General features: G+C 45.5%; 1 protein-coding gene across 3 annotated transcripts in view; it reads right to left on the bottom strand.

Annotated features, from left to right (window-relative positions):
- nek7 (NIMA-related kinase 7) overlaps nucleotides 1-17,660 on the bottom strand; it is a 79,874-nt gene that overhangs the window by 29,881 nt on the left and 32,333 nt on the right. For 2 of the 3 annotated variants that reach the window (XM_080432004.1, XM_080432006.1), the window contains 3 exons: nucleotides 13,557-13,697; nucleotides 12,412-12,474; nucleotides 5,231-5,341 (listed from right to left, as the gene is read on the bottom strand). In XM_080432004.1, coding sequence (XP_080288130.1) covers nucleotides 5,231-5,341; nucleotides 12,412-12,474; nucleotides 13,557-13,697 — 315 coding nt within the window. The remainder of the gene's footprint in view (nucleotides 1-5,230; nucleotides 5,342-12,411; nucleotides 12,475-13,556; nucleotides 13,698-17,660) is intronic. The other variant, XM_080432005.1, reaches the window with a different exon arrangement.

Here is a 17,660-nt window from a genome sequence, read left to right as displayed (position 1 = left end):
TGGTGGTCGCACAACGGTGTCCCGTGCCACAGATCTACAAGCCCACAGCTTAGCCTTTTAGATCGTCCAGTTTCGGCACGGGGGGCACCCTTGTACAACAGTATATATAAATTTGGCCGGTTAAGGTGGGGTACAAGGATTTCAAGGGGGCCGTAACCATTCAATCCGGCAACGCATCTGTGTCATTTTAGATTTAAGCTATATGCATTATTTTATACTTTGGCTATTCAGAAATAGCAGATATACAAGCTATGAGCTTGTAGATCTGCATTTTTCTCCTTTAAATCGTGGGAATTTGTGCAAATCTTTGAATATATATATATTTTAAAGCGAACATTTGTAACTCAAATCTTTGCTTCTGGGGGGGTCCCTGGAACAAAATATTTTGAGATGGGGTCCGCGACCAAATGCATATCATTTTGGGGGTCCTTAACTCATTCCCTGCCAGACTTATTTCTGGCTGTGTTTGCCCACTGCCAGTGATTTCGTGTTTTTTATAACTTTAAATAATTCACAAGTCCAGTCGTTTCTCGTTTCTCGCTAAATCCCTTCTGATCGCGTGTTCAACTGTTTGTAGACACACAGGGTAGTTGTGTGAGTGGCCCAGAGAAGAAATTTTCAATGGGCGACATTCCATTTTGAAGTAGTAGCAGTTTCTAAAAAGCGTTTCTAAACAGCGTTACACAGGGGAGAAAAACGAAGCTGAGAAAAGACCGTTTTAGAGGGGGACCTAAACAGGAAGCGGACGGAACCGTAATTTCAAAATTACGTTTTACGTCCTAGGCAGAATTGGTAATTGGAAATAATTACGTTTTTTTTTTTTTTTTTTTTAAATTTTTTATCCCACGATTTTTGTAACCCATTTTTTTCACCCGGTGCCAATTTCCTAAGTGATCCTGGGCGCTACACCAGCCCTACACCAGCATTACACCAGTCCCCCACAGTAGGGAGGCCAGGGCCGAGCTCATGCTTCCTTCAGGCATGAGAGCCAACTGACCTTCTTGTCACCTGACAGGGGGGAGTTTCCCTGGTTGGACGTAGCGCGTGGAAGGAACACGTTATTCCAACGAGTTCCCTTCCCCTCCATTAGGCGCCCCGGCTGTCATGGGGGAGGCGGTATAGTGACCAGGATTACTACATGTTTTTGTGAGGGTATTAACTACCCTAGGAGACACGGGGAGAACATGCAAACTCCACACAGAGTAGGCCCTTTCGCCAACCCCACCTAGGGTATGGGCGCTGATGACGCGGAGGAGAAGACACGCCCCCAGCGCCCACAGCGTCCCCGGCGGGAATCGAACCCAGGACCTTCTAGCTGTGAGGCGACAGCGCTACCGACTGCACCACCGTGCCTCCGATAATAATTACGTTTTTTACGTCCTAGGCAGGGAATGAGTTAACATGAAAACGTTTGAGAACCACTGCTATAGCAACATACGGTTTTCAGAAAACTGTTAGGATTTAGGAGACATTTGTAAATGGCTTCCCGGATTGAATGGGTTAAGTGTGTGCGTGCGTGTGTGTGTGTGTGTGTGTGTGTGTGTGTGTGTGTGTGTGTGTGTGTGTGTGTGTGTGTGTGTGTGTGTGTGTGTGTGTGTGTGTGTGTGTGTGTGTGTGTGTGTGTGTGTGTGTGTGGAACATCCATCCCCAGCCCCCCTCCGCAGCACTATGACTCCACTGGTAATGGAAGCCAGACCCTCCGTGCTCTCACTCTCTTCATAGCCTAACCAAGTGCCCCTACCCCCCCCCCATCTTATTTTCACTGTGTCCTGCAATGGAAAGCACATGCACGCATCCTCAGGAGCTGGGAAGAGAAGAAATTTGTGGTTCCTTCCAAAACCCTCTCATCTGGCATACAGCTCTTTTGTTAGGTGAAGCTTCTCAGTGGCACAACAGCCCCAGTCATCTTTTTTTTAGGGGGGGGGGGGGGGGGGGGAGTGCAGGATTGAGTTAAGTTGCACCGGATCATCGGGACTGTGGTCACTCTCTGAGAAGCCACAGCGATGACAGGGCGTGTAGGCTACTTGTAGCTATTGATGATGGACCAATGACAACAATAAGGAAGTTGATGAAACGCGTATTATTTTATGGTAACTAGATTCTACCAAGACCCGCCCTGCCTGCCTTGTGATTGGCTGAATGCAAAAACGAAAAAACAAGGACTGCGCCCCCAGAGGGGACGGTGGGGGCGTTGTCACACTCTGTTACAGCCGAACGTAGCAAAGTTCGCTTGAGCCGACTCAGCGCCGTCCGAGTTATGTACCGATAACCAACATATTTTGGGGTGAGCGTTTGCCCCAACTGCCACTTAAAGTGACTACTGGCCAATCACAGCGCGTCTTTTCTGGACTTGTCAGAATCTAGTTGTATAAAAATATCACGCTGATGAAACGCGGCCTCATCCCTGTGCACCGAGAGACATAAGACGAAAAGTACGGAACACAAAACGTAGGCGTTACCACAAGGTGATATCAGTGGCTTCCAATAGTTCAAGTGAGTGCAGAGTGTACACATTACCCTATATTGGTCCATTTTTGAGTATTGAGGAGTGTACTAGGGTCCAGTCTGGCTTGTTATGCAGTCCTTCCTGTCCCATTTCTACCTTACTCAAGTCCTCATTGGCTGTCCTTTCATTTGTTTATCCTGTATTCTGTATCCTGATCTTACAGGATCTCTCCTGATTGGATGATATTGGTATCCTGACCTGTATTTCCGGTTCACTAAAGAGCTGGAGACGGGGAGAGCCCTGTCACTGAATGAACACTCTATAGCAATGATTGCTATTGAGCTATTTAACACTATTAACACAAAATATCCCTTACACACTCTTTAATTTAAAACATTGCAGTAGGTGTTCTACAAGCTCACAACATGTCAGTGCGATGCATTGAGAATCAATGTAATCGTAATGTCATATCCTACTGAGAAGCTAGCCAGTTGGTATAACTGGTACATATAGTTGTACTAAGTTGACCACTCAATAACTCTGGGTCCTGAATCTCAGAAGGAGAGAGATGGGGTGTAAGAGAAATACAGAAAAAGAGAAGCGTCGGAGAGGGTGAAAGTAAGAAAGACAGAGAGAGCAGAGAGAGGGACCTTGGCCCACATCCAAACAAAGCATCAGTGAGGAGCTATTCTTCCCCTTGCCCTCCCATTTCCATATCAGAGGACCGTTTGATGTCAATGGGGGGGGGGCATAGACACCCACCAGCAGCAGCAGAAGCAGCATCCTCTCCTCCATGCCTTTAACAGCAAACACTACACATGCAATATTCTGCAAGCGCATGCAAATCGAGGACCATTTGATTTTATTTAAATTCTGAGATGGTCAGAGAGAGAGAAAGAATACGAAATAGAGAAACAGAGATAGAAGGGGGGCAGAGTGGAGGACGGTGTAATCAAAAAGAATAAGACATGCTAAAACTTGTGAATCGGGTGGTGTTCGGTTTTACATATGGCTCACTGTATGAGAGTTTACTTCAAAATGCGGCCCCGGAAGGGGAGGGAGGGCTGAGCCCTGGTGCGTACTGTACCTACGGACTGCCACCGCTTAATTAGAAAAACAAATCATTTAGAACTGTACCGGAGACGAACGGTGCGGAGCAGCGGTGGCGTGCAGCCACCGTGTTTGTGTGTGCACGCAGGCGGGCAAGAGCTTGTGTGTTGTCAACAGCCATAAGGAGCTGACACAGTCTGAACATTCCCAGCATCCTCTTGCAGCGCGGCTGCATAACAGTGATGTGCGGTGGTTCGTTATCATGCCTCTTAAGCCTGCCATGTTGTATCTCGGTGAAAGTGCGTGTGTGATTGTGTTTGTCCAGGTGTGTGCGCATGCAAGTGTGTGTGTGTGTGTGTGCGTATGTGTGTGTGTGTGTGTGAGAGAAAGAAAGCGAGCGAGAGACGAGGCTTTGCGAGCACGCGCGCAAAGCCTGCCACTTTGAATCTCTTGTACCACTAATCCTCGCCTCTCCTAATTTGCCATGTTGTTGAAGTGCGCGGACGTCGAGCTGCCGAGGATGACTGTGAACGGCTTGTCGAGCAATGCTGATACAACGCAACGCTATCATTTATGCATGGGAGATACCAGGCTTTTTATATGCACGTCGCTAATTTGCTATACTGGCAGCCAGTGAATAGCCGGGGAGGGGGGGGGGGGGGGTGGGGGGTCTGGGGGCCGGGGGGAGTGCTGGTCTAACTTACAGAAATGCACAGAGACAGAAGTGTGGCAGGGCGAGGTAGGGGATGTTGATGGAGAGGAAATCGTTACCACTTTATAACAACCATGTGCTAGGTTCTTCAGTTTCAAACTCAGTGACAGCATTCCTTACAAGCGGAATCCTCCCTCGCTACAAAGCGTTCAGACATGGTCGACCACGGGAAACAGCAAGGCTCAGCGAGTTGAGGAGAGACTTTTGCAATACAGCCTGTTGCATCACACAAGTCCCGTATCACTTTAGTTTCAACCTTGGAACAGATGGCTGTACAAATGGAGGGTTCTTGAGAGGCCAGTGGCCTCCTGGCATTATTCCTATATAGGTAGGTACAGTATATAGGCAGGTAGGTAGGTACTTTATTCATCCCCGAGGGGAACTGAAGGTGTTACAGCAGCTCTCATAGAGAAATCAATAAAAAATGCATTATAATAAAAACAAATCTAAAATAGGCATCTAAGCATAGTCAACTTACAAAAACGACGATATACGGAGACCCTTCAGCAGTCAGATGCCTTCATTACAACATACCCACTATCCTACCTGGGAGAACATGCCCACTGCTGAGGTGTTGTGGGGCGAGTAGATATTCTACCTTAATGCCTGGACATCTAGCCAGTCATGGTTAGATGGCATGCCAGCTATTTTTGAACTGTGTTTTGTGATCGACAGTCTTTTAAAAAAAAGACAAAAAAGACAGTGTAGACTAGAGCATTACCTTCGGGATTGCAAAACTGTCTCACTGCAGTTATTGGTAAAGCGTCGTATCGCGCACCAAATATAGTAGATCTAAAAACTCACGTGTCGCACTCACGTGTCGCACTCACTGCGAAGCTTATAGATCTACTATGTTTGGTGCGCAACACCGAAGTGCAACTGAATATAACGGTTCTGTGAGCCTGTTGTGCCCTGGATGTCATTGGCTCAACTTGTCACCAGAAATGACCTTCCAGCAGGTCATTTCGATGTGTGTGGGATTGTGTGTTAAAGGGGCCACTGTGTAAAGGCAAGTCTCTTACCTTGATCATGCGTGAGAGGTCCCCTGCATCAGCTAACTCCAGTACTATGTTGAGCTCATTCTCCTCAATAAAAGATGCATGGTACTTTATCACATTGGGGTGGTTCAGTTGCTGTTGAGAGGTGGGGGGAAAAAAGAGCGATAGACAGAGACAGACAGAGAAGGGGAGAGATAGAGAGAGAGAGAGAGGAGAGGTGTCAGTGACTGTTTAAATATTGACAAGGATCCCTACACACCAATATCTGGAGTGTTAGTTTAACCCTGAGTGTACAAAATGGACCCTTACGGCTCAAGATTAACCCTCCAGAATTTACAGTGAGGGTCAACAATGCCACAGCTAGAAGACATTATGAACCCTCAAAGAAGCTGGAGAGGCTGTATAGGATGTCTTGGTATATACTATAATGTACTGGTGTGTGTGTGTGTGTGTGTGTGTGTGTGTGTGTGTGTGTGTGTGTGTGTGTGTGTGTGTGTGTAATGGCACACCAGAGACGTAGCCTGGGTTTGGCATTTAGATGGCCTCATTTAGTTCAGCGGTGGAAATAGCATAAGCCTATGTCACATCAGTGTGCTTTGGAACAAACCCATGCATGTCCCTTGAGATTCTCTTCAAACGTTCAGCAAGTGAAGGTTAACTAAAAGTATTATTAAAATAGTTATGTTAACATAACGCATCATTTGACCAGAATCCCATCCTGTCCTCTTAACCCATTAAGACCTGGAACGCATCTGTGTCACTTTAGATTTCTTTGGCTATTCAAAAATAGCAGATATACAAGCTCATAGCGCGGCACCGAGTGCCGCGCTATGAGCTTGTAGATCTGCTATTTTTGAAAAACCGAGGGAAAAAAATTTGGGTTTTTCTTTCAAAAAATTGTTAGGATTTAGAAGACATTTCTAGAATGTTCTCAGGTCTTAATGGGTTAAGGTTAAATCGGTTTGTGCACCTGTCCAATGTTTACCTGCGTGGCGTCACCTCTGCTTATCCACACAAAGCTTCACCATGACATTTTCCAAATAATGACAACTTCTGCACATGGGCCATTAAAGCACCTCATATCAGAACCTATCCTATTCCAGCAGCCCTGAGTTTATGTCACGGACTTAGTTGTTAGAAGGCACCAGCCGACATTTTACACTGATTTATTTTCACCGGCTACGCCAATTAAAACAAAACGCAACCCAACAAAGCAAAATAGCCACATCCATGTTTGATAGTAAAAGCAAGGCCCCTAATGAGACGGTTTTGTCCACGACTGTGACAAAGCCAGGCGACATGTCACAACAGCCTCTCCGTCTGTGATGACAACAGCCCATGTCTGACACATGAGCACATGTACAAACACACACACATACACACACACACATCTGACAGGCTGACACGGCTGGCAGGAGGAAAAACAAGCGTCCCGGGCTCATCTCTGGGTGAGATTTCTTCCTGTTGGTTGGTCAATAAGGCAGGAACCGCATTCCATGAAGTAAACAAAAAGCCTCTATCCATCTGGAGCAGGAGGACGAGGTGTTGGGGGGGGGGGGTACAAGGGAACAAACACAGTGACATAGTGACACAGACATGGAAAGAAGTGAGGGGAGAAGGGGGGCGACGTGACGGAGAAGCGGAGAATGACAACAGATTGAAAAAAGAGAGCAAAAGGCAAGAGAGAGAGGGGAAGCGAGCTGGAGCGAGAGCGGGAGAGAGAGAGAGAGATACCAGCAAAGGATAGAGATGGAGAGATGGAGATGTGCGGCATGGCGTGGAGTAGGGTGGGGGGGGTCATTATGCGAACAGACGTGTTTTGTGTGTGTGTGTGTGTGTGTGTGTGTGTGTGTGTGTGTGTGTGTGTGTGTGTGTGTGTGTGTGTGTGGGGGGGGGTCGAGCATGCAGTGCGACACGCCTCCTCCTCATTCTCTGCTATGATTAAAGAAATGTTCATGCTCTGGATGATGCTGAGAGGAGAGGAGTGTGTGTGGTATAGAGTGCGCTACACTACACTCTCTACTCCTTCTGTACACGCCCCCCCCCCCCCAAGCCTCTCGTGCCAGATGTATTTTTGGCTCAGGGTGGCAGTTCTGTGTGGCATCGGCACGAGGGAGCAGAGCCAGAATGACAAGTCTTTCCCCCTTTCTCTTTTTTTCTCCCCCTTTTTCCAGCACTAGAACCCCAGGCCCCGCAATCCAGGAGGAAGTATGGCGACGTTCACAGTCACGCAAGATGTTTCACGCAAATGATGGCTGCAGAATGGCAGCAGCGTGTCCGATGTGTCACAGACCATTTCGTGACTGCCTTCATTCATTACTATGATTCATGCACAGGATTTCTATCCAAACCTGTGTGCTATATGTTTACTGTACATTATACGTAATATATATGTATATTAGACACGCCGGTGTGAGGTGAATTCGAGAATGCCTTTGCTGTTTTTTGTCATAGAAAGAGAGAGTTAAATCTAATCACAGTTTTGGTTACATTTTGATTCATGGATAACATTCTTTTTATACCTATAGTGGGAACATAACATCCGGTCACAGATCCAAACAGGTATGTCACATTGAAAAGTCAATTGTGGACCTCCAAATGCAGACACAGCTGAGTTCCTATCGAAAAAGTTGTAAATGTAAGTATAACCACAGGTACAATCTCTCTCACAATCTCATAGCATTTACAGCATATGTTAATATATGTAATTTTTACATCATATTTTACAGGATAAAGCCCTGCAGCTATCATGACTACACTCCTAGTAGTTATTATCACTAATGCCCAGCCTCATTCAGGGTATTTCCTGCATAGAGAATTTCGAGGTGGCCGCTTTGATAACATTTTGTGCTGCTTCGACAAAACTATGTGCATGTCGGCTTGCAAAAAGTGCAGGACAGAACAAGGAGTCAAGGAGATGGTGTCATTATGGCTCAGCTGCCAAGTCCTTAGGAGTGTGTTAATAAAGATTAACTATAAAGTTGATATTTAAGTTTCATGAGTGATTTTAAAACCATAATTTTTATGTTTTTTTTTTATTATCATTAATGTTATGTAAGACTGGTTAAGTCTGAAAAGATGGATTTTATGCCATTTATATTCATTAAATATTATGTTCAATTACACTGTAAATTAGTAAAGGTGCTACTCAGAGAACAGGTCTCCGCCAGGTCAGGTAGGTTATTGTGGGTCAGAAATGTTCAGATTTCGCCAATCAGGATGGAATATAAAATAAATCGGACAGATCCGTCTTGATCACATGACTATAGAGATAATGTGTACCGATTTGCGTGATGTGAAGTAATATAAAAAAAAATGCCTTTTGCTAAAATCGGCCTCCTGGTGGCGCTATAAAAGGCTGATGCGAAGAATGCAGGGCAGAGGTTTTTCCTTGGCCTCTAGGTAGTATGAATGCAAAGTTTCACTCCGATCGGTCCAGTTACAGTATAGGTAAAAACGGGAATCGGCCTGTTATAGCGCCACCATGAGGCATTTGTTCCCCGGCCTAGTGGGAATGTGCATACAAAGTTTCACGCAATCACACACTGCGTTCATGATTCGAGGTTCTGTCCTGGGCGTGTCTGCACAGTTTCATGTCGATTGGGCCAACGGTGCTGGAGATTAGCTGTTCAAAGACGGACACATGGACAGACACACGGATTGACGGACGCACAGGCGGAGACAACAAGAAAGCGTTAGTTTGTTAAATTAAAATAAAGTGGTGCCAAATGAATGCATGATTCATGTGCAACCGTGTGCATATGATCACGATTTAAGTACTGCCTCATTTTGTGCAAGGCAAAATGCAGCTGTAGGAAACTATGGCCAAGCTTTAGTGTGCACTTTACCTTCTTTTTTTTTTAATCTTTGTGCATTTTCTTTTCTTTTAACAAATAAAGGAACATGTAAAACTGTGTGTGTGTGTGTGTGTGCGTGTGCGTGTGCGTGTGCGTGTGTGTGTGTGTGTGTGTGTGTGTCATGCCAGTTCGGTTAAATGAGGTTGGGTTGTGCCAGTTCTCTATCTTGTCAGAAAACCACCGGTGTAATCTAATCGGAAGCAGAGTCCAGGCGCACATGCATGCATACACACACAAACACACACACAGCATTTCAACAGTGATTAGAGGGAATCATTAGCTTCCAGAGTACAAGGCTGGGCTGATAGCGATCACAAACAGTAGAGGGGATGAACAGTTGAACACACAGTTAGGGGATTCCAACATTTTTGCATGTTTCAGATTAGCACAGAATAGGCTATTTCTGTGCCAACATTTCTCTCAGTGTGGATTCACACAAAAAGGGATGGAATGGAAGAAGTGGGCTTCTCCAGCTAAGAAATCATCATGCCAGAACAGTAGAGCACAGACGAATGGGCAGACTGAGTCTGAGACGTAGACAGACAGACAAATAAACAAATAGGCAGACTGTTGAAGGGCTGAGAGTGTGTGTGTGTGTGTGTGTGTGTGTGTGTGTGTGTGTGTGTGTGTGTGTGTGTGTGTGTGTGTGTGTGTGTGTGTGTGTGTGTGTGTGTGTGTGTGTGTGTGTGTGTGTGTGTGTGTGTGTGTGTGTGTGTGCACACGCACACGCGTATATGTGTCATGCCAGTCGGGCCATGCCAGCGTGCCTCTCATTATTCTGATTTGGCTGTGTCTCCTGTTGGCCTGTCTAACGGGGGATGAGGCAGAGGGACTGTCTCTTTCACACTCAGCCCTTTGTTTTTTAAGGCTGGCCGAGGCGGGGCGGGACCGCTGAATAACCACCAACATTTCGCTAGCATTCAGCCAGAAGACATTGCTTAAAAGACAAAAAGGGAGGCACAAAATGCTCCGGGGGAGACAGGGTGAGAGAGAGAGAGACAGAGAAAGTGCGCCGATGGAATGACATGGCAACAGGGGGGAGATAAAAACAGGCAGAGGAGGGAGCAGTAGGAATGAGACACACGGAAAAGTGAAAGGTGGTATGAGGGAAGAGTGGGAGGGAGTGCGGGAGAGTGTGCAACAGAAAGCCACATAGGTACATGACATGGTTTTAACCACTTAAACCCCATTATACCTCGTTGACCGGGGTCTCCCAGAGCTCGGTGCTTGGCCCCTTCCTTTTTTTCCCTCTACATCAAATCCCTTCCCTGAAAATAGCCGATCTTCTAGAACTGCTATTTTCGTCGAAAGTTCGCCTATTTTTTTTGCGAATGTTCGCCTATTATGACAGGCCCAAAATAGAGACCCCAGGGTTCATGTCGTTAAGTGACAGGAAAAAAACGGAGATTGGCACCTGAAGGCTCACACACTCGTTTACTTATATCCCCCATATAAGGAAACGAGTGTGTGAGCCTTCAGGTGTCGTATAACTTTGGCCTCTGACCGTTTGGTAAGAGGCCCGCCAACACCTCTTTGTGTATGCTGTCATACAATCATCATTGTATTTGCCACTCAGAACGTGAACATGAATCAACGCTGTTGTTGGACCCTGTGTTGTTATAGTATAGCTCTTTACAGGGTCTATTCCTACAATCCACCCCGCCTCCCCCCGATCAGCCGTAGGAGTTTCAATGAAGTGTCATAGTAGCAAGAACTAATTGGTAGTGGTGTAGTGGTGAAAGATAGAGAGAGAACGAGATCTATATGTGTGCAAAACGCCTCCAGCTCACATACACAGAGAAGGTGTGTATAAATGATACATATTGTCACTGTCGGGAAGGAAACCTTGTACGGTGTCTCCAAAAGCGTTTCTTCTCAGGAAATGGAAAAAAAGAACCTGTGTTCCAATGGATCCAATATAGTTACAATGTATAGTCACAAGCTCTTGTTAATACTTGTTATTGGTTCAATATTTATAAAACCCAAAGACAGACTTAGCCATTTTAACCCATTAAGACCTGAGGCGATTCTTTAAAAAAAATCAGTTTTTTGAAAAAAAAAAAAAAAAAAAAAATCAAGATTTTTCAAAAAATAGCAGATCTACAAGCTCGTAGCGCGGCACTCGGTGCCGCGCTATGAGCTTGTATATCTGCTATTTTTGAATAGCCAAAGACATCTAAAGTGACACAGATGCGTTCCAGGTATCAATGGGTTAACCTGGCGGCCTATTTCGGCCATGTTATTATAGGTGAATTGTTTTTAAACATTTCCCCAAATGGTTTTATTTTTTAATTAGCGAAAATAGCCAGTCTACAAGCTTGTCAATCAGCTATTTTCACTACTTTTGCGGGACACTGTCATACGACAAAGTATAAAATGGGGCATTAATTTATGAAAAACATAAACAACACAAGATTCAACCGGTTTCTGCCCACAGCAACGATACAGGAAAGCGAACCAGGAGTATGTGCACATGCATATACACACGTACATATACATACTGTAACTACACAACCCCGCACACTCTCAAACGCGGCAGCGTGACACTCGTGTGGGATCTCGCAGACAGCAGGAATTATTGAGGCTGTCATTAGTTTGTTCATTAGCGTTTGAGAGCAGCTCAAATGACTCGCGTCGAACGTGGTTTGATAAACGAAAACGCTTCATTTGGAAACAAAAAAAACAACAAAAAGAAACAAAAAAAGAGACAGAAAAGAAGAAGGGTGGAAAAACAGAAGGGAGGGAAAGCGCGAGATAGAACATCAAAAGACACATGAGGGAGACTACTACATTTTCATGCTGATGCACTGTTGGCCCCCCTTTGAAACATTATAGAGAGATGAAAAATAACAATAGTTTCAGCATTAAAAAAAAGAGTCAATGTGAGCCTGGAGGTACGACACACTGGAGCTAGTGATGTTGCACACACACACACACACACACACACACGTGCGCGCACACGCACACAAACACACATGCACACACACAAGCAGGTACACAAACGCAAATGCACAGATGCTCAAACACAAAGGTACACTCACTCACTCTCTCACACGTGTACAGACACACACACACATACATTCACTTATGCACAAACAAATGCTCACACACACACACACACACACACACACACACACACACACACACACACACCAAACTCGAGACAGACAATACGTACACTCAGTACACACTGAACATACATACACACACACACACACACACACACACACAGATCAGATCCGTCTGGCGCAGATCAATTGTTTTCCTGTGGTGGAAGGTCTCAGCTGAGGCACCTTAAGAGAACAGAGCACAGCGCATGATGCCGTCTCCACTCCCCTGGTCCTTTACCTTAAGGAGATCTATCTCTTTGATGCAATCTTGCCGAGCTTTGGCATCCATCAAGTCGAATATCTATCAAGAGATCAAAAGGAAGAGAGAGAGAGACAGAGAGAGAGAGAGAGAGAGCGAGAGAGATGAGAGAGAGACAGAAAGACAAACGGAGAGAGAGAGAGAGAGAGAGCTGTTATAGCAAATTCAAGGGATGGAGATGGAGAAGAGAAACAAAAACACTAAACATGGGGAGAAAAGAGAGAACATGGCTTTTGAGACTGCTATGCACTGTACGAGTGTGCCGTCACAGTCGCTGGGTGATGTTTTACTGAGTGATACATACTACTTGTGTGGTTGGTGTGTCTGTGTGTGTGTGTGTGTGGGGGGGGGGGGGTGTTCATCCAAAAAGATACAACATATAATCCTGAATACAGACAGAGGGATAGAGCATATGACATAGCATATAGCTGCTGGATCACCAACTATCACACATTACATACAGTATGTGTGTGTTTTGGTGAGGGTGTGTGTGTGTGTGTGTGTGTGTGTGTGTGTGTGTGTGTGTGTGTGTGTGTGTGTGTGTGTGTGTGTGTGTGTGTGGGGAGGGGTGTAGTTGGCATGGGCTGAACCCCGTCAGATGGATCATTAACAGTAACGAAGCACCAGCCAATGACAGTGACACGATAGAACACAACCAAACAGAATACGTGACTGTGCGCTGGTGCCTGTGCATGTGTGTTTATGGTTGTGTTACCGTTGAGTTTTAGCATATGTGCATATTAGAGTGTATCAGTGTGATGGGGGGGGGGGGGGGCTTAGTGTGTGTGTGGAATGCTAACCAGCCTACAGCAGTGCACTGCAACATTCCTGCATGCTTCTCTCTGCCAGCTGGAAGCTAGAGGGTGTGTGTATGTGCGTGCGTGAGCATGTGCGCGCGCGTGTGTGTGTGTGTGTGTGTGGGGGGCGGGGTAGTTTAGTTTACTATAGGCTATTGATTTAGGAGTGCAAGACATAACAGAATTCTATGCAGAATACTAATAGTTTTAGCAGAATTCAGCAAAAAAAAGATATCTATATTGAATAAAAAACTAAAATAAAACTCTTCGTCGACAGCATCGGAAGCGTTTCTGTGTTTACATTTTAGACGGCCAGTGCTATCTCACCTGGACTTTCTTGAGGGCCACTGATGTGTTGTCTAGCAGGTATCTGGCCCGGTACACTTCACTGAACTGTCCGCGACCGATTTTCTTCTCAATCTGGAAGTTAGCCAGGGAATTATGGCCCATGTCTGGCTGCAGTGGCTTCTGAAATGACACACAGACATACATACACAAACACAGTATATGTTAGAGGAAGGGACAATAACAAAGTAAGTCATATCTTTGCTACAGCAGCTCAGGAAGTTAGAAAGGATGAGTGATGAAAGACGAGGGGCTGCACTAGGCACTTTTCCAGGCAGCTAGTGACTTGACAATTTGGTACCACCCACCCATAAAACAAACATGGGTAAATTCTCCTTCTACAGCACTGCCACCCAGGATTGGAATAGTCTAACCCCATCCCTCAAAAAATGCAGTTCGCTGGGCTCATTTAAAAGAGCCTTAAAAAAATCACCTTTCAGGAGGCCAAAAGAGGAGGTAGTACCATTTTCCCGTTAGACAGCCGACCCCCCCCGTTCTTGCACATATATTTTTCCCCCCTTTTTTATTTTTTTGCTGTTTTTTTTGTTTTGATATTCGAACTGTGGTGCCACTATATATGTCTATGAATTGAATACCAAGGCCCTCATTGGAAACAAGTCCGCAAGGACTTTTATGAACGGACCTGTTAGACAAAGTATTTTAAATGTAACTGTGCTGTTTTAAATGTTTTGCCTAATAAAATATTCAATCAAATTCAATCAATCAATCACTTGACATTTAGCCGACATGTTTCCCCCCCTCCATTCTAATCATTATTTATCTAAATGAAATTAATTGATAGCACTAGCTTGTTTAAAAAAAATCAACCACTATTTTACACCTGTAAACTAAAAATATTTATGACAAATAAAGCTTAATTGAAAGCTATGCAAGGTTTCCAAAGAGGTACTACAGTGGAAAAAAAGTTAAGGGACAAGGACAGACCCCTGGGGGATCAAAAAGTTAACTATGAACACTCAATGACGCAAAAAAACAACAAGCACGGTGTGAGTACAACTTTATTACAACAGAATAAACTTGACAAACTTGCAGTCTGATCTAACAAGGTATTCTTTCTTGTAATGGAGCCAATTCATCTCAGTTGGGTCATTAGGTTCATTATACTCCAGCATAATATTGTCCTCTTTCCTTTGTCTGCCAGGAACCCATCACTGACAGCCTGGCGAGTGGCGACAGGCTCACAGGCTCTCGCTTGCCTCTGGTTCTCCCCTCCATTATCCTCTGTGTGCTGCCTGTAATGAGCGGCATCCAGCACGATTAAAAGAGGAGATAAATAAATAAATTACAAGCAAAACGCAGAAATAAGCTGTAATAAGCCCCTTGGACGTGCGAAAAAACTAATTAATAAAAAAAACATAACATGACCTTTCTAGCCTTCTTTGTAAACTTTTGCTGGGCGTTGGCAAGGCATGGTGGGGGGGGGGGGGGGGCAAGCAGAAGGTGACAGATATCAGAATGCCGCATGTCACACCAGCGCTGCTGCCTGACATGGCCAAGGGAGCGGCTCGTGGACAAACAACTTAGGAAAGGAGGGAAACAAGATGAGGAGGAGGAGGAGGAGGGGAAAGGGAGATGATATCAAGTCCAGCCGTTTCACTTGTGTTACAGTGTTTGACAGAGTCAGCGTGAAAACACACACATGGGACAGAGACAGAGGATTTCCCCCAGCTGGTGCACAGAGGAAACCGGACCACTGCACCACAACAACAACAAAAACCTCCAAGAAGAAGTTTGCTCAAAAAGGGAATAGAAATCTATTTACTATAGGTCTTAATATAATGCATTCACCACTAAAAATGTCCTGTACACCTACACCTATAGAAAAGGAAACACAAAACGCCATCTGCTTTAACCAACATCTGTGGTCAACTGTGAAATCATCACTAATTGCCATAAAATGCTGTTTGTTACACTCGCCACATTGCCAACACGTTGATATACTGACAGAACTAATATAAAGACTGCATCGTGTAGCATGAGATAAATAGATTCACATACAGTACATACAAACGTGTAGTGTACACAAGCACGCACGTGCACACACACACAGTAAAGGGAAGTGGGACTCACAACAGGCCTGTGTATTGGAGGGAAGGAGGGCTGTGGGGATGGGGGTTGGTGTGCAGAGCATGGGGCCAACCAATTTAAGCATTTCATTGTTTTGTTTTTTTTAAGTTGACAGCCAGGAGGAGAGGCGCGAGCCAACGAGATGCCCCGTCCAATTAACACGGCGGAGGTGTGTGCATTTTTTTCTCCAGCATGATGTGGCCGTCATCATCAGCTCTGACAGCGAGCATGACATACTGTTCCACTTCCTATTGTTCAGCATCACAGCAACGCTCAGCAACTCCCACTGTACTGCACTAGTAATATCTCCCACTGCACACATACACAGCATAATAATAATAACAACAATAACAATAATAAGAAGAATGAAGGATTTGGCTGACAAATTCATGATGGGAATTGAGTTGCGTGGAAATCTACAAAGGCGTTAGTGATTGAAACTAAGGGTGAGCAATATTGAGAATTGATTTGTTTCTTTGTGGTCACTAACATGTTTGTTTAGGATGCAGGAGTCACAATGTTTAGATTAGCAGAGAGAGAGTGAGAGAGAGAAAGAGAGAGAGAGCAAGAGTGGCATGAGGAGGAAGAGGGGGCATTGCTTTCACTCGCTGCATGGTAGCTTGACAAATGTTAGCATGAGCCTCTAAAGCGCTGTGACAACCGCCTGCTGAGAGCGCGGTCTCGCTAATGTGTCCTGGCATGCCGGCCCCGTAATCACACATTTACATATGCAATGACCTACATTTGCATGTCAGATCGCACACTGTCCGGCGTGATTAACGGCGGGCACCTCCCTGCGTGGAGTCGCCCTGGGTGGCGGCAGGGGCCGTGCGAGGGCGGTTGAAGAGGGGCCGGAAGGGGGGGCGACTTTTTTTGGCAGCCGCGGGGCCGGGCTGCCAGGCAGGATTATGTCAGCCGGCGGGCACCCGGCATTAGACACTTCATTAGAGCTAATCTGTTTAGCAGTGGGCAGTGTATGTAAACTTCACAGGCCATTTGCGGCACCTCTTCACCCCCTGGCCTGGCCTTCAAAGGGCAGGAGGGCCGTGCGGCTGACTGACAGGCAGTCTCATCCGCCGTGCACGGCTGTCACACAGTCGGGAGCTTCCAGCTGAAACGTGAGAGCCCACACCCCAGACACACACACACCACGCACACAAATAGGGTCAGAGACACACACACACACACACACAGGGAGGGGAAGTCACAGAGGAGTGACCCTGAATGACGAAGGGGTCATTTGGCTGAAACAAACTGGGAGGAGAGGTCTGTTCAGACTGCAGCTTTGTGAAAGAACAAGAGGTGACTCTTCTGTGCCCTTAAGAGTGTGACTGTGTGGCCTGGTTCACCATTCAGATGAAAAGGTCCTATACAGTTCAGTGGGTGGAACATGGCACACAAAGTGCCTGGGTAAGAGGTATGCACTCATGTCTCTAAGGCAGGGGTCTTCAACAGGGGTTCCTTAGAGCTACTATAGGGGGTCCGACAAATATTTGTGTGATAGGATGTTTTTTTTTTTACATTAACCACTTGAACCCAAGTATCCCTATTCTGAAGGGAACATTAGCCGAAAATAGCAGATCTACAAGCTCACAACGCCTCGCGCTGCGAGGCGTTGTGAGCTTGTAGATCGGCTATTTTCGGCAAAGAGGTTTGGTGTAGGGGGGAAAAGGAGCAAATCAAGTACTAAGTAAAACATTAATTTACACAACACTGATGATAGTCAATGAAGCCAAGCAAAACGATTTTCCCTTGTGGGTAATAAAGACATCTAATCTAATCTAATACTCTCAACAGATGCAAATGGATAAATGAACACTGGAGACTTTACTGTGTCACCAAGTAGAACAATGGGAAGACATTTAAAAAGGTATAAATCATGACACAGCCTACTTGTTACAGTGTAAAAGCCCATAGCAGATAAACAGAGAAAGAAAAGGCCTTCCCGACGTTTTCTTTCTCAGAGATACTTGGCTTTCTGTCTCTACACCAGCTATG

This window comes from Gymnoscopelus braueri, assembly GCF_963280865.1.
Source record: "Gymnoscopelus braueri genome assembly, chromosome: 6".
Lineage (NCBI taxonomy): Eukaryota > Metazoa > Chordata > Actinopteri > Myctophiformes > Myctophidae > Gymnoscopelus > Gymnoscopelus braueri.
Note: the sequence above shows the minus strand (reverse complement) of the source record. Positions and strands in the feature narration are given on the sequence as shown.